Source organism: Rhineura floridana, chromosome 2 (genome assembly GCF_030035675.1).
Source record: "Rhineura floridana isolate rRhiFlo1 chromosome 2, rRhiFlo1.hap2, whole genome shotgun sequence".
NCBI classification, from domain to species: Eukaryota; Metazoa; Chordata; class Lepidosauria; order Squamata; family Rhineuridae; genus Rhineura; species Rhineura floridana.
In genome coordinates, this window is record NC_084481.1 from 38,595,247 (window position 1) to 38,618,982 (window position 23,736).

General features: G+C 42.6%; 1 protein-coding gene across 4 annotated transcripts in view; it reads left to right on the plus strand.

Moving 5' to 3' along the window:
* The window catches only part of CCDC141 (coiled-coil domain containing 141), a 179,009-nt gene extending 162,790 nt beyond the window's left edge, over positions 1-16,219 (plus strand). For 3 of the 4 annotated variants that reach the window (XM_061608321.1, XM_061608324.1, XM_061608323.1), the window contains 4 exons: positions 2,132-2,263; positions 2,524-2,601; positions 11,513-12,399; positions 15,652-16,219. In XM_061608321.1, the coding sequence (XP_061464305.1) occupies positions 2,132-2,263; positions 2,524-2,601; positions 11,513-12,399; positions 15,652-15,913 (1,359 nt within the window). In that variant the 3' untranslated portion in view covers positions 15,914-16,219. The remainder of the gene's footprint in view (positions 1-2,131; positions 2,264-2,523; positions 2,602-11,512; positions 12,400-15,651) is intronic. The other variant, XM_061608322.1, reaches the window with a different exon arrangement.
* Positions 16,220-23,736: the final 7,517 nt, after the last annotated feature.

Sequence of the window (23,736 nt, forward strand, 5' to 3'; positions counted from 1 at the left end):
GGTCCAGTATAAACCTTGCTGGTTGGCTGGCTGCATATCATAGCACATCCAAAATAAGGCCATGTTTTGGACAATAAACTTGAATTCATCTTGGACAATAAAGCAGTTCTGAAATCTAGTGTAGTCAACTGGAGATGTACAAATTGATCCAACCCCATCCCACCCTGCCATGCATAAGCAGAAAGAGCTTCTCATGTTCAGGAGGATGCTGCAACCTTTCCTCATAGGGAAATCGCTTAATCCGCTTGATCATTTTGGTTGCCCTTTTCTGAACCCTCAGTTTAATCTCCACTCCAATAGTGTTCTTGAATCTACTTCTTTACTTTCTCTGTTAAGTGAATGGCTGGTGTTCACTCCTATGCAAAAAGGCAGAATGCTGGGTAGCCTTGCTCCCACGGAGCACACAAAAACCACACTGCATTCTGCAGGAGTCTCTACAACACATATATTACCCCCACCCCACACACCCTATGTGCATCAGGGTAATAAGCATGTCATTCATAGCCTATTATGTTGGTAAAATTTAGATTAATATTATTATGTTGGTAAAATTTAGATTAATCACCAAAGATCAACACAGCCCATCCACTCTGAAGGTTGACCTCTGTTTTTGCTGTATTTTTAATGGTTCTGACTGTATAGCATTTTTAACTTGTTATAAACCACTTTGAGGTTTTGAAATGAAATAGCAGCATACAAATTATAAATAAATAAATAAGAGGCCTGATTTGCTTAGCCTCATAAATATATAAATAAATAAATAAATTGAAATTGAGGATAGTTGTCTTTAAGCTAATAATTTTGACTGAGATCCAAAGGGCAGCATGCACATCATGGCTTTTCAGACCCTCCTCCCTTCTTGCCACAGTCACTTGTGCCTTTCCCCAAAAGCCACTACTGAGGGTTGTAGGACTTTTCAGAGTATCTTTTGATGTGGCATAAGAGGAGATGCAGCGGAATGGAAAATTGGTAATCTCCAAGTTGCTAGTGCTTGAACTACATGGGGACCAAAGAGGCCCTGGTGGTCTTTTGCCTTTCATGATGCTCTCTCTTTGCTAGCATGTTTTGAAGGTTACAGGGGCCACAATTTGACTGAAATCCAGGGGTGGGGCTTATGGAATCCAGGGGTGGGGTTTATGGATTTATTTGAAGGTCATGCTTTTTTTAATTTAAAAAAAAGGTGCCAGTATTCATATCTTAATAAAAGTGGCTGTCAGGACAAAATGGCTGTCATGGCCAGCAAAAAAAGGAGGTGATGGTACTCCGTAGTGGTGAATATCATCACACAGAAAAAGCACTGATTGAACCCCATCCCCCTCCCCCGGGCTCCTACCGGGAGAAAGGGTGGGATATAAATCTAATATATAAATAATCTAATAAATCAATCAATCATGTGAGCATAGATCCTTGCGGATGCCCGGAAACACTTTGCTCTCATATGCTGATGTCTTTAGGTCATGTCTCTGTTAAAATTTCATTATATAATAATATTAATTTTGATACCTGTATTGTAAAAAAGTTAACTCAACCTTAGCTTAAAGATAGTACAACGCTTGTTTCCAAATCTCTGTTTCCAAACTGGTTTCAGAGGGTTCTCGATCTCCAGGAGTGTGTGTGTGTGGCTGTCACCTGGAGTTGAGAGGGAAAGAGCCAAATAGAACGCTATTCCTTAGTCTTAAAAAAAAAAGGCTGTGAAAATGTTCCTTTTAAGATTATCCTTTAATGCACGTGTGGGGAACCTTTGGCTCACCAGATGTCGCTGAACTCCAGCTCCCATCAGCCCCAACAGGCATGCACAATGGCTAGGGATGATGGGAGTCGTAGTTCAGCAACATTTGGAGGGCCAAAGATTCCCCACACTTGCTTAAATGTCTGATCCCAATTTTGTGTGTTTCTGATGCTGCTGTCTCTTTACTAATTGATGTTTGTTAATTTGTGGGTTTTTTTATTTTATCATGTTATATTCTGTCGCTTTGTAACCTACTAGTGGAGGGAAGCTATAAATGCTGGCATAAAATAAAATATCCCAATGTATGCTTTGGTTCTGGCCAAAATAGTTATATAAGATATGTTTGACAAAGTCTTTTTATTGCCTTGTGGAGCTACTGTAGCTCTTTGTTTCATTTAACAGGAAGACTCTCTGAAGGGAAAAACACCAAATTCTGATAATTTTGATGATGAAAAAGAAGTAGAACTAGAAAGACACAAGCAGAAGATAGATAAGGAGAATACAAAAGAAAATGCAAGTGAGCCAAAACAACAGGTTTGCAAACTTTTTTCCATCATAATTTTGTGTAAATGAAACTCACACTAGTGGAGAATGGTGTTAGGGAAGCAATTCACACACATACAGTATATTTGCAAAGCCATTTAAGTGTGAAAATCAACTGAAGGAATAATCTCTTGTCTTGAAAGTATATATTTAAGAAAACAGTTTATTCTGTATTGAGTCATTTACTTGCTTAGCAATCAAGTTTAATGCATCCATTATATTTATATATTTACCTACTAACTTATATTTAGATGGAGTCAAGCACATTAGCTGAAAGCCCAGTTACAACTACGACAGAAAACACAGTTGTCTCTACCAGCAAGGTAAAGGTAATTAGCTTTGTCTTAAAATGTTGATTAACTGAGTTCTAATTTTATCTAAAACAAAAATTTGGCTCATATTCAAAAAAAGATTCAGAAAAAATGCCAACTGTGTAAATAACTATTGTTGCAATGTTTCCTTTTGCTCCTTTTCTCTGTTCACTGAGCCCATGTTGTTGTTGTTGTTGTTATATAACAGTATTATTATTATTATTATTATTATTAAATTTATACCCCACCCTTCCTCCCAACAGGAGCCCAGGTCAGCAAACAAAAACACTAAAAACACTGTAAACCATCATAAAACAGACATTAAAATATATTAAAACAAAACATCATAACACACACAAAACAAATCTTAAAAAGCAATTCCAACACAGACTGGGATAAGGTCTCTACTTAAAAGGCTTGTTGAAAGAGGAAGGTCTGCAGTAGGCCCTAAAAGATAACAGAGATGGTGCCTGTCTAATATTTAAAGGGAGGGAATTCCAAAGGGTAGGTGCCATTAAAGGTCCGCTTCCTATGTTGTGCAGAACTTACCTTCTGATAAGATGGTATTTGCAGGAGCTCCTCACCTGCAGAGCATAGTGATTGACTGGCTATATGAGGGATAAAATGATCTTTCAGATATCCTGGTCCCAAGCTGAATAGGGCTTTGTACACCAAAACCAGAACCTTGAACCTAGCCCAGTAGCTAATGGGCAGCCAGTGCATTTCTTTCAGCAGTGGACATGTTGGCAGTACCCTGCCCCAGTGAGTACTGCGACATTTTGCACCAGCTGAAGCTTCCGGACCAACCTCAAGGGGAGCCCACATACAGCGCATTACAGTAATCAAGCCTGGAGGTTACCAGTGCATGGACAACAGTGGTCAGGCTGTCCCAGTCCAGAAACGGCTGTAGCTGTCTTACCAGCCGAAACTGGTAAAAGGCACTCCTAGACACTGAGGTTACTTGGGCCTCTAGTGAAGAAGATGGATCCAGGAGCACCCCCAGACTACAAGGAGGGAGTACGACCCCATCCAAAGCAGACAACTCGGGAACCACCAACCCACAGTGCCTCCTTCCTGCTAGGATTCACTTAGATGTTACAGAGAAATAGAGCTGGGTATTATCAGCATACTGCTGACACCTCACCCCAAATCTCCTGATGACCGCTCCCAAGGTCTTCATATAGATGTTAAACAAGTGGGAACTGCTGCGTGCCAGTGGGCATGTGAGAAAGAATGAGTTATTCTCAGGAGAAAAGCAAGAGGAGCTGTCTTTTCCGGGCTCCTCACCTGGATGAACTGGATGGTGGGTGCAGATTTGCCCATGCCGCCGCCGTCTGCCACAATTAGGCAGTTTTTTCCCACCCCAGGCCATCCCTGCAGCCCGCAGCCATCAGGGAGGAGGCCAAGCCAGGCAGTGCGAGAGGGGTGTGCCACCGCCGGCTCCGCGGGTGTTTCTCTGTGCGGGCTGGGGGTTGCTGGCCACTGTGGTCTAGCTGCTGGGGTGACAGCCACTGCAGGCTCAGCCACTTGTGTGTGGCGAGGGAACATATGTGGGAGGAAGGGGACCACCACCACTCAGGGAAGAGGGAGAGCTGCCTGCTGCTGCCGCCTCCTGCCTGCCTGCCTGCCTGCTGGCTGGCTTGCTGCTGTTGCTGCTGCTCAGCTACCACCACCATCCTCGCCCTGTCAGACTTTTGCTCTGTAGATTGCTTGGCTTTGGTGGGACTTGTGGGTTTTTGAGTTATATGCCTGGGAGAGAGGACTCAGAGCCAAGTGGGGGGACTTGAGGGGGGGGAATCAGTGTAGTGACAGGTAGAGGGAGATATGGCGTTGTGAGGAGGACTTGCCAGGTAAGGGGAATGCGGCCCAGGCCGTTAATGTCTGTGCCTTGTTCCGGTCCTCCCCACACCTGCAGGTCTGTTGGTTGCCCTATCAGCCAGCTCTCAGGCCTCCGGATGCTGTTCCTAAATGCCAGATCAGTGCATAATAAGATCTCCCTCATTCACAGTTTAATTGTGGATGAGGCAGCCGATCTCACATGTATAATTGAGACCTGGGTGGGTGAGCAGGGAGGAGTCAGTCTCTCCCAGCTATGCCCACCAGAGTACCTGGTTCAGCATCAGGGTAGACCTGAGGGTCGGGGAGGGGAAGTTGCTGTGGTCTATAGGAGCTCCATCTCCCTCTGCAGGCTCCCTGTCCATGTGACTATTGGTCTGGAGTGTTTGCATCTTGTGTTGGGTCAGCGGGACAGACTGGGATTCTGTTGGTGTACCGCCCACCCCGCTGCCCAACAGACTCCCTAGCTGAGCTGACCAAGGTAGTCTCGGGTGTAGTGCTGAGATCCCCCAGACTGTTCTGGGGGATGTCAACGTTCAAGCCGAGGCCGCCTTAACTGGGGTGGCTCAGGATTTCATGGTCTCCATGACAACCATGGCACTGGCCCAACATGGCACTGGCCCAACACATGTTTATATTTTTGTTGATATTTCACCATAACCGAAATCTTTTTCATGTCTAACTCTGGTTCATAATTTCTGATGGTGTATTTTAAATGTTATAACATTTATGTTATCAAAATGAATTCTTTGTTTGGATTGTTATATTGTCTTTGAATAGTTGGCCTTTTACTGTCACGTTATATTGATATGCATTTTTTCTTTTGTGTTGTGAGCCACTTTGGGCACATTTGTGTGGAAAAGCGGCATACAAATTGAATGAATGAATGTAGTGTGGCATACTTAATGGGGAATTTTATATATCCACATATATATAATCATAGATATTAAGAAGGCATATTTCTTTTATAATCATAAGGAGTTAAATATTGAACTTCAGGCCTATTGGGGCCCTGAGATTCATGCTTATAGAGAACCCTGAATCTTAGCATTTAATTCAGATCTGAAAGAAGGAAAACCTGTTGCAAAACAGCAGCAGTCAAAGAGACCTTCTGTTTCTTTGCCAAGACCCGATGCAGAAAATTAATTACTTTATTGTTCAGAATCAAGGAGCGTTTAAATTGTGAGAAGAAGCTGTGATTGCCAATGTTTGATTCTTGAATGCCATCTAAAGGAGAAAAGTTTTATAGCATCATCAAATGTTTTAATGAAGAGAACTAGTGAAATTTTATAATGATTTTACAACTTTATAAGTGTGTTTTCATTAAGAAAAAGGTGGTGTTTTCATTAAGAAAATGGGGTGGCCTGCCTCCTGTATATATCTCTGAGGCTGAAATATACTAGTTAGCCAGAGTCATCCAGCTTTTTCCTTAGTGTGTGTGGTTTCACAATGTAGCTCAAGGGTTTTAAACAAAATCCTCTTTCATGAGTTGTGTATTTTATAAGTAAGGAAATGGGATTTCTAAGAAAGTATAAGGACATAAGAAACCCTATGGCAAAGGAATAGAACTGGGGGTGCTCATACATTCCAAAACACCCTGAGTTGAGGCAAACTTAACCCAGGGAACTTGTCCAAATATTTTCAGGTGTACCTAGGTCAGCTTGACTGATCAAGAACAATGGCATATGGAATGTACCAAGTGTGCTTGAAAGCATATTCACAATAGTAACTGTTCCAACTAGTCCCAAAAATTCATTAGTCTTGAGAGACCGTAGGACAATGGAAATAAACAAGATGGACAGAATCTTGGAATCACCACTGGAGTTAGCTAATGCTTTCTGATTGGTTTGGAACGATGTTATGTGGGCAAGGACTCATGAGATTGGTGAAATCATTGTCACATGCTGTAACTGTACTCTATAAAAGGGTTTGCACACAGTGCCTCAGTGCAGTCTCTTCTGGATGTTTCTGAGGGGCTGACTCTGCATATGGCCCTGCATATGCTTGTAAAGAATAAAGGCCTACCTTTTTGCTTCAAGCCTATGTCCTCAAATATTTTCTTTAAGGACCCCCAGCAAAAGATCCCAATGGAGAAAAAATTCTCCTACATACTCTAGACTTGGTTTTTGCAACTGGACATGGAGATGGTGATCTGAAAGTGGGGGGCCTTACATCAGTCCCTCTGTCATAGACAGATCACTGCTAAATGAAGTTTAGACTTACAACAGCTTTTCCCCTCTGCAAGGGTGGGGGACCTATTAAGATGGTCCGCCCCCAGATCCGGATGGATCCGGATGGTTTCCAAAGGGCTCTGGGGAGTTTACTGGCCGATAGGTCTGGCGCTCCTGTCGAAACCCTTGTTGATCTGTGGAATGCAGAAATGACCCGGGCAGTTGACATGATTGCTCCTGAGCACCCTGTCTCTCCAAGCGCCCTCTCATACAGCTCCGTGGTATACCCCAGAGCTGAGAGCGATGAAACAATATAGGAGATGGCTTTAGTGCAGATGGAGACAAACTCCTGGTGGATACAATCAAACACTGGTAAGTGCCTCTGGTAAGCTGTATTCAGGGGCAGTGAAGGCAGCAAAAAATATATATTTTGCTGCCACTATCAAATCATCAATTTGCCACCCAGCGGAGCTCTTTAGAATTGTTCCAGGGCTATTACATGCTGGCCCCAAGGACATGATAGAACCCTCTGAGGCCCGGTGTAATGAATTTGCTAGGCATTTCTGGGATAAAATCTTAGGCATCTGCCAGTGTTATAGCAGGTGAATCAAGTGTGGTATCCAGAGTACAGTCTTGTCCTGTTTTCTTGGATGAGTTTCAGTTGATACAGCTTGAGGACATTGACAAGGTGCTTGTACAGTTTTGTGCAACCTCTTCTGCACTGGAGCCTTGCCCTTCTTGGCTAATAAAAACTAGCAGGGATGGAACAGCCGGCTGGGCCAAGGAAATGATTAATGCCTCTTTGCAAGAGGGAGTGGTCCCGGGGCCCCTGATAGAGGCGGTAGTGAGACCACTCCTGAAGAAATCTTCCCTGGACCCAGAAAATCTTATAGATCTTAAAACTATAAGCCGGTGGCAAAAATTCCATTCCTGGGCACGGTCCTGGAACGAGTGGTTGAAGGCCAGCTCCAGACACTCTTAGATGAGACTGATTATCTGGATCCATTTCAGTCGGGTTTCAGGCCTGGTTTTGGCACGGAAACAGCCTTGGCTGCCCTGTATGATGACCTTTGTTGGGAAAAAGACATGGAGAGTGTGACTGTTGATTCTCCTTGATCTCTCAGCGGCTTTAGATACCATTGACCATGGTATCCTTTTGGGACAACTGGCTGAGTTGGGAGTGGGAGGGACTGCATGGTAGTGGTTCCGCTCCTACTTGGTGGGTCGATTCCAGAAGGTGGTGCTTGGTGAACACTGCTCAGCCCCGTGGATTCTCCAGTTTGGGGTTCCACAGAGGTCAGTTCTGTCCCTCATGCTGTTCAACATCTACATGAAACCGTTGGGTGGGGTCATCTGGAGTTATGGAGTGCATTGCCATCAGTACGCTGATATGCAGCTGTACTTCTCCTTTTCATCTTCTTCCAGTGAGGCTGTCAATGTGCTGAGCTGGTGCCTGGCTGCGACAATGGACTGGATGAGGGCTAATAAACTGAGGCTCAATCCAGACAAGACGGAGATGCTGTTAGTGGGTGGTTCTTCTGACCAGATGGTGGATGTCCAACCCATTCTGGATGGGGTTGCACTCCCTCTGACAGAGCAGGTTTGTGGTTTGGGGGTTCTCCTAGAACCATCTCTGTCACTTGAAGCTCAGGTAGCCTTGGTGGCATGGCGTGCCTTCTGTCAACTTTGGTTGGTGGCCCAGCTACGCCCCTATCTGGTCAGAGATAACCTGGCTTCAGTTGTCCATGCTCTGGTAATTTCCAGATTAGATTACTGCAATGTGCTCTACGTGGGGCTGCCTTTGAAGACAGTTCAGAAACTGCAGCTTGTGCAAAATGCAGCGGCCAGATTGGTAACAGGGACCAGATGGTTCGAACACATAAAACCGATTCTGGCCCGCTTGCATTGGCTGCCTATATGTTTCCGAGCCCAATTCAAGGTGCTGATTTTAATCGACAAAGCCTTACACAGCTTGGGACCACAATACCTGATAGAATGCCTCTCCCAACACGAACCCACCCATACACTACGCTCAGAGGCCCTCTCAGGGTGCCTACTCCAAGGGAGTCTGGCAACAAGGGAGAGGGCCTTTTCAGTGGTGGCCCCAAAATTATGGAATGATCTCTAATTTTTGTAAACCGCTCAGAGAGCTTTGGCTATGGGACGGTATATAAATGTAATAAATTAATAATAAAATAAACAGCATTGGGGACAAGATGGTATCCTGCGTTACCCCACAGCACAACTGCCAGGGGGCCAAAAGACAATCACCCAATATTATTTTCTGAAAACAACCCTGGAGGTTGAATTGGAACCACTCGAATCGGAACCACTTTAAAACAGTGCCTCCAATACCCCTGTCATCAAGTCGGCTCATAAAAATACCATGGTCAATAGTATCAAAAGCGGCTGAGAGATCAAGTAAGAATAACAGGGTCACACTCCCCCTGTCCTTCTCCCGATAAAGGTCATCTATTAGGGCGACCAAGGCCAATTCAGTCACATAACCAGGACTGAACCCAGACTGGAATGGGTCAAGATAAACTGTTTCATCCAAGAATACTTGCAATTGCGGCACTACAACCCTCTCACTCACTTTCCCTAAAAAAGGGGTATTTGCAACCGGTCGGTAGTTGTCACAAACCAGTGGGTCCAGGGTGGACTTTTTCTGGAGCGATCAGATTACTGCCTCTTTCAAGGCGGCTGGGACCAATCCCTCCTGCAACGATGTGTTAAGCACACCCTGGATCGACTCGGTCAGCCCCCCTCCGCAAGCTTTAATAAACCAAGAAGGGCAAGGGTCAAGGGGACACGTTGCTGGGCGCATCATTGCAAGCACCTTGTCCACATCATCAGGCTGCATCAACTGAAACCACTCCCAAGAAGTTGTAGCAGATGTTGCACTGGACACCTCACTGGGGACTACAGTGGATGTGGATGGGGCATGAAGATTGCTATGGAGGCGAGCAATTTTACCCTCAAAGTGCCTTGCAAACAATTCACAGTGGGCCTCCAAATGGTCTAAAACTCCATTTCCTGGAGTTGATATGAACAGACCCCTGACAATACAGAAAAGCTCCACTGGACAGCTACTTGAGTATGTGATGATGGCAGCCAAGGAGCCTTCTTCGCTGCCTCACTGCCACATCGTAGGCATGATTATGATGTTTTAATCATGCCCGATCAGCCTCACAGAACATCTTTCTCCGCTCTAGCCATTGTCCAGCCTGTTTCATTGCCCTTAGTTCACTGGTGTATCAAGGTGCAAACTGGGCTCCACTGTGCTGGAGAGGGCACTCAGGGGCAACTGTGTCAAGAACCTGGTGCGCTTTGTTGTTCTACAGCATGACAAGGACTTCAACAGGGTTACCTGCTCTATCTACTGGGAACTCCCCCAGGGTATTCAGGAATCCAATGGATTCCATTAGTCTCTGGGAGTGAACTATCTTAATCTTACCTAATTAGGTCTTTGGTACAATGACCATCTTCCTCTATGTGTACCTGGTTCTAGCCCAACGGGACCCCCAATTCAATTTCATATGTGCTTCTGAAAAAATACGATCATCTCATTTGAACCTCCTGAGTTTATTCTTCAGACATCTTTGGCATGGCACAGCATGATTCATTCTTAGTATGAGGGTAGCATCAAGATTATCACAACATATTTTTGTCATTTAATTGTCATACTAGCTAATGAGTTTATAACTTTGTCTGAAACCCTGTACACACAGATACATGTGTGCATACAAGTCCCATTATTTCAACACATCACACACAAACAATTAGGTTTGGGTCCATTCTTAACGCATAGAGGGTAAAAGTGGGAGTAATTATAGAGGGTAAAAGTGTGGAGTACTGTTGTTCAGGGTTTTAGCCAGTTGGCCAGCCATGCTCTCTTCCATGATACTCCATTCTATTTCAACTCCGCCAGTTTTCCATTCCCACCCTCCTCCAACAGTCAGCTAGCATTCCATGGCCACTGAGCATCCTCTATCTTCACTGAGCTATTTTCTCCCTAATTGTTTTGTTTTTTAGCTTCTACAAAACATGGGGTTTCTCCAACCTTGCTGATATCTCCCTCTTATGTGTGGATGGTGTTGTTTTGGCTAAACAAGGATCTACACTCAGAGAATTGCATTCTTGTTATTAGCACAGAAGATACCGCCATGTGCTTTGCAACCCTGTAATTATAATGATTAAGGACGAAGGACATGACACGCTGACAAACTTACTTCTTCCTCTGTGCAACTGAGACTATTTGCTCAGGCTCCTGCAACTGAATACTGGTTTCTGTCTGTTTGGCCTCATATAAGTTGAAAAAGAATGAGGAGCCTCAATTGCCTGCATAACATTGCTAGCCAGTTGGGGACTATCAGTGGCATAGATTTCTTTGATTATTTGGTGCTGAAAGAATTCTGTGGAGCTTTATACATCATAAAATGGTGGGGATGGAGTGGGGAGTGGAGAGGCCACATCACAGCTATAGCTGCCTCAAAAGAGAGTTAAAGGAGTGGGAGTAGATATGAGATGTTTGAAACACCCCTGAGAAAGAATTACAGGAGCAGAAATAGGTGGGAGCATCAATTGTTCCCTTGTTATTATTACCCAGGCCCTTGGGACAGGACATGCTGCACATTTCAATAATTGCTATAAGGGTCTATAGTTGACAGAAGTGAAAAGCCCAATGATCATAAGCTTGACTTTAAACTGTAAATAAATTGTAAACTAATAGTTTTGACATTCTGTTAGCCACATAACTAATTTATTGTGCTTTCAGAAATTAAATTACTTTGTAAAATAAAACATGTCAAATAATTATATGAAGGGAAAACAAACAATAATAACAATTCCATCATCTTTGTTAATTCTCTCTCTCTCCCCCTCTCTCCCTCCCTCTCTCTCTCTCTCTCTCCCACTCTAAGGAAGAGAAAATATTGGCTGATATTTCAGTTGTCTGCCCAGCTGGTGAGGATTTTGTTTCACAGGACACAGATCTCTTGTCTTCTGCCAAAGAGGATAGCTTTCAGGCCGAGCTGCTGGCAGAAGAAGTGCCCTCTGGAGATGAATATGAGTGTATATCTCCTGATGATATCTCACTGCCACCTCTTTCTGAGACACCAGAGTCCAACATTCTGCATTCTGAAACAGAGTTAGAAGAGCCACCTTGCTGTAGCTCACATAGTCTGCATGTCAGCTCCTGTAGTGTGCAAATGCAGATAAATGCTGGCAGTAAAAGAATGACGGATGAATGCGATCCTTTAACCTTTGTTGCTTATGCTGACACGCCTGGTCACCAAAACGAACACATGTCAGATCAGCCAGGGAGATTTTCTTCCTCTACCCTAAGTTACCACTCAATATATAAAGCAGAGTCCCCATTTTCTCATAGTTCACCAGAAATACCTGAAGCTAACCCTGTTACAAGCATGTTCAAGACTAAGCCTGCCTGTTGCATGACAAGTGAAGTGTGCAAGACCTATTTGCAACGTCATGAGGTCCACAGAAGCATGAGAGAAGCAGAGGGACAATTGCATGACAGAAATAACTTTACTAAAAACCAGGACAGGCTGCATGCTCAAGCCAACACATTCTCAGATCTCCTGTTTCAGCCAGACACCACCAGAAGCTGTCAGAGGCAGATGGTCACCCAAGAAGAGATTAAAAGTATATCTGAAAAGAACAGCATGGTCAGCCTATCTGGACAGGCACCTAACTTCTCCAAGCTTCTATCTAATGTAACTGTCATGGAAGGTTCTCCGGTGACTTTGGAAGTAGAAGTTACAGGATTCCCAGAGCCTATACTTACCTGGTGGGTAGCTTACAATGAGAAAACCTAAATATAAATAGAGAAATTCCCACTGAGTACCACATATAACTGACCACCAATATGAAAATCAGAGTGACCTGTTTGCATCACTCCACATAACTCCATTTCCAGCCAAAGCCCAGTGTAACTGTTATATTATGCAAGTAATATTAGGCCTTGATGCCACCATAATTCTCATATTTCAAAGAGATTAAAGCGTACCTCACTCAAAATATTATATATTTTAAAATGAATGATAAAAAATGAAACATCTCTGCCTCTCAACAAAACATTCCAGCCACTAAAAGTGACTTGCACAGTAAAATTCCTTTTCTAAGAGCTTGTCAATATGGCTGAATTCCTTTACATTATCACCATCATAATCATCGGTGCTTTTTTTGTGACAGTACTCACCGGCCGCTTTTTGCAGCTCATGGCAACCGTTTTGTGCTAGCACCCACAACACCTTTATCAAAATATAAGTAATGGCACCTCAGTTTTTAGCAAAAAAGCACTGATGATGATGCTTTCATTTGTATCCAGCCCTCCTCCCAAAGCAGCGTAAACCAATTGTTGCTGCCGGGCCGCAGGAGGGAGAGACTGCTTACAACCAGGGAGAGGGGAACCAGCATAGTGGATAGTATTTACAGGCCCAGAGCATATGTGAGTAGATGGGTTAGGCCTCTGATCTTGAGAGAGCATAGAAGAATTAATACTAGATTCCAGAGATAGGGAAAAGTGTCAAGGGGATATTTTGTCTCTCATGTATAAATTAATATCACATACATGTCCTTTTGCCATGTCTGACTATAAATACAAATCTTGCAGCCAGAAACATGAGGCACTGAAACAAAGAGACTAACCTGTGAGTTTTGAAAACTAAAATCTTTGTTGGGGAAGGTGCCCATGTTACACATTTGGTTTAGAAGAAGGATGTTTGGGTACTGGCCCCTGAGTCCACCCCTGGCCTGCTTGAGGCTCTGGTCCTAGCCAGAGAGGGTGGTAGTGGCCACTTTGTGTGCCAAGTGCAAACCCAGTATTCACAAACACACACACACGTTGTCATCTTTCACCTCCACAGTTCTTTATCTCATTCTGCTGCTGCTTCCTCCTCCTCCTCCTTTATCCATGTTCTTGCCCTCCGGCTCCTTTTTCCCTCCACTCCATTCTTCTCCACCACCATCCATATTTTTAAACAATTGTTTTCTCCACTCCACCCTGTCTCACTCTCCACCTCCTCCCTCGTCACCTCCTACCCACCCACAGAGCATGAGGGAACAGCAATGCTGCGCAGAAACCCAGTTTGAGGCACATGATTTTCATCCACAAGTCACAGGAGCAGAAGACTTCCCCTTCTTCCCCCCCCAAGTAATGCCCCAAAGTAATGCTGGAAACATTACCATTACTCCTCAAAAGTAATACAATTACTCCTAGTTCTATTACAATCAAAATGTAAAGGAATTACCCACTCATGTCTCACAAAAATAATGAATTACAAGTAATTCGTTACTTGTAAATAATTACTTCCACGCTCTGAGATAGTCTAATACAACCATGCCAAAGCTATGATTTAAGCAATGCAAATGTCCTTTGGATGTATCCAGCCAACAAGTTTTTTTGCCCCAGACATCACAACCATGACCACAGTGCAGCTGTGTGGCAATTATTCCATTGGCCAGCTTAGAAAGAAAATGCTTTTCCAACTGAAAGGCCTTGGAGAGCTGGACATGGGGCAACATCTTTTATGCTGCTGTTCCCTGCTGCATAGTATCTTAGAATTGTGATGAAAAGTTGTTTGGTAAATCCAGTATTAAAGGTTCTAAAAGACTTCCAAAAATGAAATCAGAGGGGGAAGAAACAGCGCATGGAGAGAATCCTATGTATTTTCATCCTAAAATGAAACTTCATGGGTTCATGATAAGTAGCAGAGTAAGCTGAATCTCAGTAAGACTACGTTCCACATAGATTTTGCTGCAAGTCAATGGGGGAAAATCCATGTTGAGTTTGCTAAAGAAATCCAGATCAATGCTAAGCTGAGCTATGTCATCACTTATGTCCTTTCCTTTCTCCTATACTTGCCTCTCTTTTATGGCAGCGTGTTACTCTTTACAACTATTTTACTCTACACTTTTTAATGCTGGGCACTACACATAGAAAGAAAGCAGAATTGTACAGAAAGAGAGATCATTTTTTGTATATATAACACATTTGAAACCAAAAGCTAACCCATGCTGAATAGAGTTTGATATCAAAATTTAACTGAAAAACAAATGAAACCAATAAACCCATCCTTGTGTTATGTCTGATTTCTAACCTATTCTTAAACATTTTTACTTTTAAAATACCTTCACTAGGGTATGTAAAAAAGCAAGCAGTGGCTGGAAGAGTACAGGTCAGAAGTAATTGCCTGCAATGCCATTTATTCCAGGGGATGGGTTCCCAACAATGTGTGGTGGGAAGGAATGGGTGATCAGTGCTTTCCCTCCCTCCACCCTGACTCCTAACACCTGAAACCAGTATTTTCTATGTGCAGGTCAACTTTAAGTGATAGACTGCTACTGGTAAAAAAGAGTCGGGATAGGAAATCTACAGATGTAGCTGGGACTACGTTGCAATATATTTTTAAGATCTGTATACTTCTTGATATATCAATTGGTTTTGCAATGTCAACTCACTGTTGGGTGTTTTTCTCATTGTCCATTCCCCCTCTCCATGTCACAGAACAGACGTAAAACATTATCAAACTTTATAATGGGGCTTGCTCCTACATGAAAACAACCCCGTCCTGATTTTTGTCTCACTTATAGAATAATTCAGGAATAACCCCAATCAATTCCATAGGACAGTTCTGAAGGTGAAAATCAACTCTTGACTTCCTTTTTCTGCTTACTTTGGGTAAAATAAATTTTCTCATATATAAATGAAACTGAGGTTCATGTCTAATCTTTCTGGAGCCAAACAAAAGGTCTCAAGAAAATCCTGCTTTAAGAACGCACACTTCAAGATTCTGGGTTTTATTTAATCTCTTTCCTGCTAATTAACCCTTTCTTTTTTCTTTTTTTAACCACAAGAATTTATCTAAATTGTTGTGAGCAAATCTGTGTTGTTGTTTTAAAAAAAATTAAAATATCAGAAGGCAGGGAACCACTGTTAGTGATTGACCCAGTCTGTAAGAGGTTGTTTGACACTACATATTATTTTGCTTTAACAAACATTCATGTTAATCTGACTTGAAAAACTGACTCTCTGCTTCAGGTACAAGAAAGGCCAGAAAGTGACTGGAGATGAGCAATTAAAGCTCTTGCACAAGGACACAAAGTATACTTTATTCATTGAGAAGGTGTGTGACACAGATGCTGGCCTCTATGTGGTTCGGGCTAAAAATTCTAGTGGCACAGTCTCCTCAAGTGCCATCCTCCATGTGAAAGGTAATGGGCCACCTATAAAAAGAATAGACTGGATAATTCTGTGTGCCCTCTACTTGATTGTATCACTTGCGTACTGGCTGTTCACTTAGTACAGCACACTGACTTCACTGGACTTTAATTTTCACAATTGGAGACAACAGCAAACGGCCATCTTTCGCTGCACTTCATATCACTTTTGCCACCCTTGCTTATGAATCACTCTGAATATAGTGCTTTTGGTATTAATATCACAGCTACACCGTCGTGATTTATTTATACTTTACCAATATTAAATGGGGAAAGAGATTTGTAAAGACACCTGGTAGGTTCTTGTGCTTTAGTTCTAAAACCAAGCAATAAAGGAAATATATTTATGGATTATGATTTGTTTGCAGACATCTGCAAGATGCTCAGTTCAGTGTATATTGTTTAAACATATTATGATTACTTTAATGCCATTTAATAAAATGCACAAATGTTTTATACACCTTGAATTTTTATAGCATAATTTAAGGGTTCAGAGAGCTTCACTTACATTATCTCAGCAATCTTTACAACAACTCTCTAAGGCAGGACAGTACTGTTATCCCAATATTGCAGATGGGGCTGGTTGAGCCTGAAAGAACAGTGGTTTGCTTAAGACCATCTGTGAACTGGTAATTTTCTAGCTTGTAGCTCAAACACTTAAAGACAATGCACAACACTAGCTTTCACCAGTTTCAGACAGCACACCAACTTGTCAAAGAGAGAAGATACAATAAAGGTTTGTGCATTAAACATTTAAATTCACTCTTAAATGTTTTCAAATACAGCTAGAAATTCAGAATGATATTTAAAAGGATGAGAAATGTTTTTGTGCAATATGGTAAAGTTTAATACAAGGACATGATAAAATATAAAACAAATATTTTAATGTGCATGCCCTTAGATTGCTAAAATGATGAGGAAGGAGCAATAATTTTAAAAAGAGTAAGAGCCACGTAAGGGATTTGCATGAGAATTGCACTTCTTTTATTTTTAAATATGGGAGCCAGAGCAACATTGTATTATTAGAATTTCTTGCCTTGAAAGATGTACTATCTTTGATTCCAAGAATAATATATTGCCAGTTTTGACAAAGGTAAGAAAAGAAATTATGCTATTTAAAGGGAGAGTTCACATTCTCACCAAATTCAAATGGCAAGTTAATCATCATTAATTCCTTCCGTTTCTTAGGAAGATTAGATATATATTGTATCTACCTAGTTAAAAAAATGGTTGATAAATATTGTGTAATTTTTTTCTTGGACGATAATTTTCCTTTCTTATAATGATTGCTTTGTGGGAAATTTATAAAAAAACACAATCTCTGAAAAGAAATTTACAATATGAAAATAAATCTTCAAGTGCACAGCATGCTGTGGACAGAATATCTATTACAAATGGTAGGGAGGGGGTATGAAGATGGAGAGGAGGATTTTTAGGCTGATTTATTAGAGACATGTAAAACTGAAAGAAGATCAGTCTTCTAGGCAGCACCGTCCTTGAGGCAAAGAAAGCAGGGGAGGGAGGCCGGTTGATCCAAGAAGACAACTTATCCTTGTTCTATGAACAGAATATATTTGGCAGGTGATGTGCAACATTCACATCCATCCTATACATGAAAAATGCTATACCATAAGGGTTTCTATCTGGCAAAATTCCTTTTTAGAACTCCTTTTGGAATAATGCACAGGTTGCAACAAAGTGGGGAAAGAAACTTGTTCCAAATAATGGCAACAGCTTCACATGATGTCTCAGATAACACAGCTGCTTCACACATGCATCAGTTGATGATAGCTGCATCATAAGATTATGACTTGTATGTGTGAATTGAACCATTATAGTTCTAACAGAACAGATGTATCTTTCATGTCACCTGACACCTCCTGAAATGCAATCCTTTTCAATGGAGTCAGTTCACACATCTAGCTCAAGTGATGTGCATGTGTTTATGACCAGCCCTAGGTAAAAAGAGCATAAAGTCCCCACCCATCTATTATTCCTTATCCATGTGAAGAGTGAAAGAAAGGAGGAAGTGTTTCCTAGACAATAAGCCAGAGTTTACTCATTGCAAAGGTAATACTCAGATTCAGATAAAGGTCATTGTCTCTAAGTCTTATTGAAATCAGTGGGGCAAGTTAATTGTGACAAGCCTTGAGCAACTAACTTTCTCTGGACTGCAGCCATTGATTTGGACACTTGCTTTGAATAATGTGTTAATTTGCAGTAGCAGTTTCCCATACTCGGCAAAGTGTAGGAAGCAAAACAGAGCTGTTCAGATCTACCTCCTTACCCCAGCCGCTATCTCTTACCTGAGGCCTGCATAGCACTGTACCTATTGATATGCCTTCAATAAGACCACATAGCTCATGCAAGGCTATACATAGGGCTCAGAGGGTCCATCAGAACAGCACAGATGTTGCTTTTGTGATACTAATATATGGAATTGGGGTAAAGGGCAAACACTGGTGCAACACAGATGCTGTCATGCCAATAAAAGCAACTGTCCCCTTGGATGAGCACTGAGATAGTCCTTATGCGATTGCTGAGTCCGTGCAGCTCATGGCATCAGATCATTATCTAACTCATTCTCAGTAGGAACATAGGAGGATGAGTCAGACCATTGGTCCACCCAGTCTAGTGTTGTCAACAATGACTAGCAGCAGCTCTCCAGGGGTTATAGACAAAGGTTTTTTCCCCTGCTATCCCTGGAGATGAACCTGGGACCTTCTACATGCAAACCAGATGCTCTGATACTGAGCTGTTACCCACACCTATGGGCATTTGACTTGTAGGCACGTGGTGCCTGTTGTTCCCTTTTTACAGATGACTGGTTCCATCTTATTTGTTTTGTCTAACTGGAGATGCTGTATGTCAAGCTAGTTCTGAAAAACTGTTTGCTTGCTTTTCCCCTCACATAGCAGTAGTCGGGTCTTCTCTACAAAATGTGTTTCTGCCCATCTTCATGCCAAGGCTGTTGCAAGCCTGCATGTGGTTATGTAAATCTATTATTAGATCATGATGCATGGTTGGTTGCAGGCTCTTTTCCTGATATACAACAGAAACCCTCTTGTTACCTTTCCCCTGACAAAGGAATGGGGACAAATATCCTTCTGTGGGGAGCTTCTTTTACTTAAGGCTAGTTGTGCACTGTATCTACATATTTTGAGAATGTTCGTGAAATTAACAGAATTAATATTTGTACTCAGGCCTAAAAACATGTCAGGCCACTTTCCCGGAGTGCTCTGATTTAAAAACGGGGGTTTGAGTCAACCTGATTTTGTCTCCTAGAAGCACTTTTCCCTGGCAGAGTTCAGATGCCTTTAACAGCTGCAGGTCAGGCAGCATTCAACAGGTGCCGCTTTCTCCTGGATGTTGAGGTGTTGATGGGAAAAACGGCACCTGTTCAACTTTTTGCCTGTCAGCACAGCAGTTATATGCACAGAATTCTAAAGTTTAAATTCTAAAGTTCTTAATATTAAATGCCATCTGGAAGAAAACAAGTGGCAACTCAAGTCTGCTTTCATTCCTAATTGTGATTTAGCCTCTTTCTCTTTTCAAAATACATGAACAAACTGCTATACACAAATCCCCCCCCCCAAAAAAGTGACACTGAATTTCCATGTTGGGAAAAGCTTCTCCGTTGAAATTCTCCTTGTAAGTTAGCTGCTAAAGGCCCAAGAGACCTTCCAGTAAAAGTTTATTTATTTAATATCCCATTTATATTGCACCTTTTCTGTTAGGAGCTCAAGGTGGCACACATGGTTCACTTCCTCCCCATTTTATCCTAACAACAATCTTATGAAGTAGGTTAGGCTGGGATACAGTAACAGGCTCAATGTCACCTACTGAGCGCCATGGATGAGTAGGGATTGGAACCTTAGTATTCCTGATCCTAGTCCAGTCATCTAACCACTACATCACACTGGCTCCTTTCATGTCCAGCCATCAATGTATAGGAGATGGGGCCTAACATCACACAAAGACTCCTGCTCAGGTTGAGCATGATTTTTTGTGTGGAAAGGCAGCATGTCAATAAAGTGATGACAAATAAGATTAATGCATTTTGAAAGCATGCTACTTTTAATAGCCATGGTGCTGAAATACAAAATATTCCATTTAGGGGGGAAAGCCCTGCCCGTCTGCTTTTACTTTTTATCCCCTATTCAGCCAAAACACAGGGCATGCAGTTAAAAGTGCTATTGTCTAAGGCAGGGGTGAGGAACCTCCAGCCTACCAGGGAGCCTAATTTGGCCTGCAAGACCATTTCCCCCAAACCATGCCTATCTGGCCTGCCCCTGACATCATATGTGGTATCAGGTGGTTGCCAGGCCTGGCCTCCAAGAGGTCTTCTGTATCTTTAAACGTTGTGCAGTGGGAAGGGAGAATTTCATCTTGTGGTTTTTCTCATTACAGTGTTGCAAGAACACCTGCACTTGGCTGACTTTCTCTTCTCCTAAAGATACAGGATCAGTCTCAGGCCCTGAACCTGGGAACCCTAGGTGGTAGGCAGGTAAAGGTGTGACTTTCCCTTTGAAGTGTGTTTCCAAGCGGTTTCTATTGAAACCACCTAGAAATACAGTTTAAAGGCATTGTTGTTACCTGATGTCATAATGATGTCAGGTGATTGACAGGTGGGTGGTCCCACCCACCTCTCAAGCTTGGGCTTGTGGAAATAAGGATCTGGTCTGCCAGGCTGAAAAGTTTCTCCTCCCCTGGTGTAAGGCATATATCTAACTGAGGCTTTGTTGTGGGGAAATGCTTTGAGGAAGGGCAATATTGCAATGAGTAGAGCACATGTTGTGCATGCAGATGGACACAGACTCCCATATGTAATCCCTGGCAGGGACTGGGAAAGACTGAAACTCTGGAGAGCTGCTGCCCGTCAGAGTATGCTATACTGAGGCAGATGGATCCAGTGGCTTGGTATGAGCCAGCTACGTATGTTCTTCCTGTGAAATAATCTGGGAATGCTTCATTTTATTGGGTGTCATTCAAATTCCTTCACAGTTCAGAAAGAAGATGGTGGCTATTCTTTCCTTGCATGACAGAATTAACAGCCAGGATTTCCTGGTATGAAGAAATATAAATAACCAGGAGGCTGGCCATGAGGATGAGAAGCCGAATTGGAATAGATGCAAGTGGAAGGTGGTGTACATTGGCAAAGGAGAGGCATATGAAGTCCCAGGAAATGTTCAGATTCAATTAATAAAACACACATTTTGATCACGTAGAGGCAGAGCCTTACAGATACTCTGAGGAGAAAGAAGTTGTAGTAGAAACTAAAAGCAATTAATAAGCAGGCAGGACACAACATATTCTCCTCTCCTTTAAAATTATTTTGTTCATATTCATGGGTATCTCTATTTAATCACCCCATCTCTTATGACAATCATATATAGGCTTGTCAATCTTATGAGGTTCTATCAGGCTTATTTTCCCTTTCAAATATTTTACCTCACTCCTTAGCCAGAATGGCTCCCAGAAGGCCTTACTTAAAACCCTTATAATAAATAAAAACCTAAAACAATCAATAAAGAATAAAGCTAAGCAAATGATCACAACAGCAAGTAGTAGTACAACCAAAATCTAAAACATTTAAAAAATCCATCATGTAATACCTGCAGCATTGGAAGGCCTGGACAAATAAAAATTTCACCCGTCACTGAAAAGCAAACAAAGATGGCACCTCTGGGAAAGGAGCTCCATATATGGAGTGCTACAACGGTGTAGTGGTTAAGGTGTTGGACTACGACCTGGGAGACCAGGGTTCGAATCCCCACATAGCCATGAAGCTCACTGGGTGACCTTGGGCCAATCAATGCCTCTCAGCCTCATGAAAACCCTATTCATGGGGTCGCCATAAGTCAGAATCGACTTGAAGGCAGTACACACACACACACACACAACAGAAAAGGGTTTATCAGTATTGGTGGTTGGAAAGCCAATAAACTGTAGTTTGTTTGAGTTCTACTCTGACGGTGCACAATATTCTGCCCTGGCTCTTCCCTTTACACCCCAGAGCTCTACAGCAGGGGTAGTAAACCTGTGGCCCTTGAAATGTTGCTGAACCCCAGCTCCCATCAGCCCCAGCCAGCACTGACAATGGTTAGGAACAAGGCGAGCTGCAGTCCAGCAATATCTGGAGGACCACAGGTTCAACGACCCCTGCCCTACGATCAATCCAGTTCTGCCCATGCTGCACCTGCCTAATTTCTGTCCCTGTAGCTAGTAATGTTTAAAGCTGAAGCCAGAAATTCTACTTCAGAGATGTTACCATAAAACATGTTTGAAGTATAGTATATTATAAAGCTTGATTCAGGGCAATTAGGCTAGCAGTGGGTAATAACATGACTCTGGCAGTATAAAGGTAAAGGTGTCCCCGCACTTGTAGTGCGAGTTGTTTCTGACTCTTAGGGTGACGTCTTGCGACGTTTACTAGGCAGACCGTATATATGGGGTGGGATTGCCAGTTCCTTCCCCGGCCTTTCTTTACCCCCCAGCATATGCTGGGTACTCATTTTACCAACCACGGATGGATGGAAGGCTGAGTGGACCTCGACCCCTTTTACCGGAGATTCGACTTCCTCCTTCCGTTGGAATCAAACTCCGGCCGTGAGCAGAGCTTCGGCTGCGTTACAGCCACTTACCACTCTGTGCATACAATTCTTGTCTGCTATTATCATGGGGAACAGAAGTTCTCATGTGCGGAAAGGGCGGGGGACTAGCAACATGTCCAATGATGTCCATTGTTGTCTCACATGACCATGACTACTGGTGTGAATGAAATTTAGCGCAGCATGGTGGTATGTCAGTAAAAAAGCCACAATTCCACAATGTGTGTGAAAGGAATGTTAGAAATTGGGACAGAAACACAACCATTACCATCAGTAAAGTTAAGGCAATAAACCCCATGTCTGAATGCAGCCATAGCTTTAGCACTGGGGACTGTGCAGCATTAGGGTGGATCCATATGCAGTGCAGTCCCATAGATATCTACTCAGAGGTTGGTCCCACTCAGTTCAGAGAAGCTTACTCCCAGGTAAGTGGGTAAGGATTGCAACTTCAATCATATTTATACTGATCAAATTAATTTATTTGTATTTTATTTCAACAATTTATTTACTATTTAACACCATGGTCTCTAAGCAGCCTATAGTGAGATTACAAAAAAATAGTAAAGTCAGTTAAAAATTAACCATAAAGTCAGAAAATGTACTTAAAGTGTCTGATGAAATTTAAAAAAGGTCTTCACCAAGCACCAGAAGTTCAACAGGGAGGGGTTTGTTTGATCTCAGCCATTAGGGAATTCTACAGAATTCAGCCCACAATATTGAACCAGAACTCCTGTTGGATACAAGCTATGCATCTGAGCCATGGGAGAGTACTAACAGTGGCTGCTTTCACACTGCACTTTGTTCCATTATTCTGACGATTTCTTACCTGGTAATTTGCGCATTATATTTGATATTTCACATGACTCACAAGCTAGCTCCAGAATTCTAGCGGAATGTAGTAGAAGTTTAGCGCAAATTTCCATGATAATGATACCAGAAATAATCCATTAGCAAGGCTGGGAACCTGGAAGATCGCAGGAGTTTTTCGCTAGCTGCAGCCACTCACGTGACAGGCATACCAGCATGCACTGCATTCCCGCCCTTTAGTCGTGCATGGGGAGGGGGGTTGCCTGACGAACGTTGTACCAGTATTCCGGCATCAGAGCAGATAGCAGCAGCATTTGCCCCACACACCCCTGTCTTGATACAACTAAAACAATTTAAAAAGTCAGATCCTAAAGGGAAAGGGCTTGCATGGTGACAGGGCGAGATCTTAGACCTCCTACACAGTGGGGCACATGTGTATAATGGGTGAGGGAGGAAAACACGACATTTATTGCAGCCATGTGAAAGAC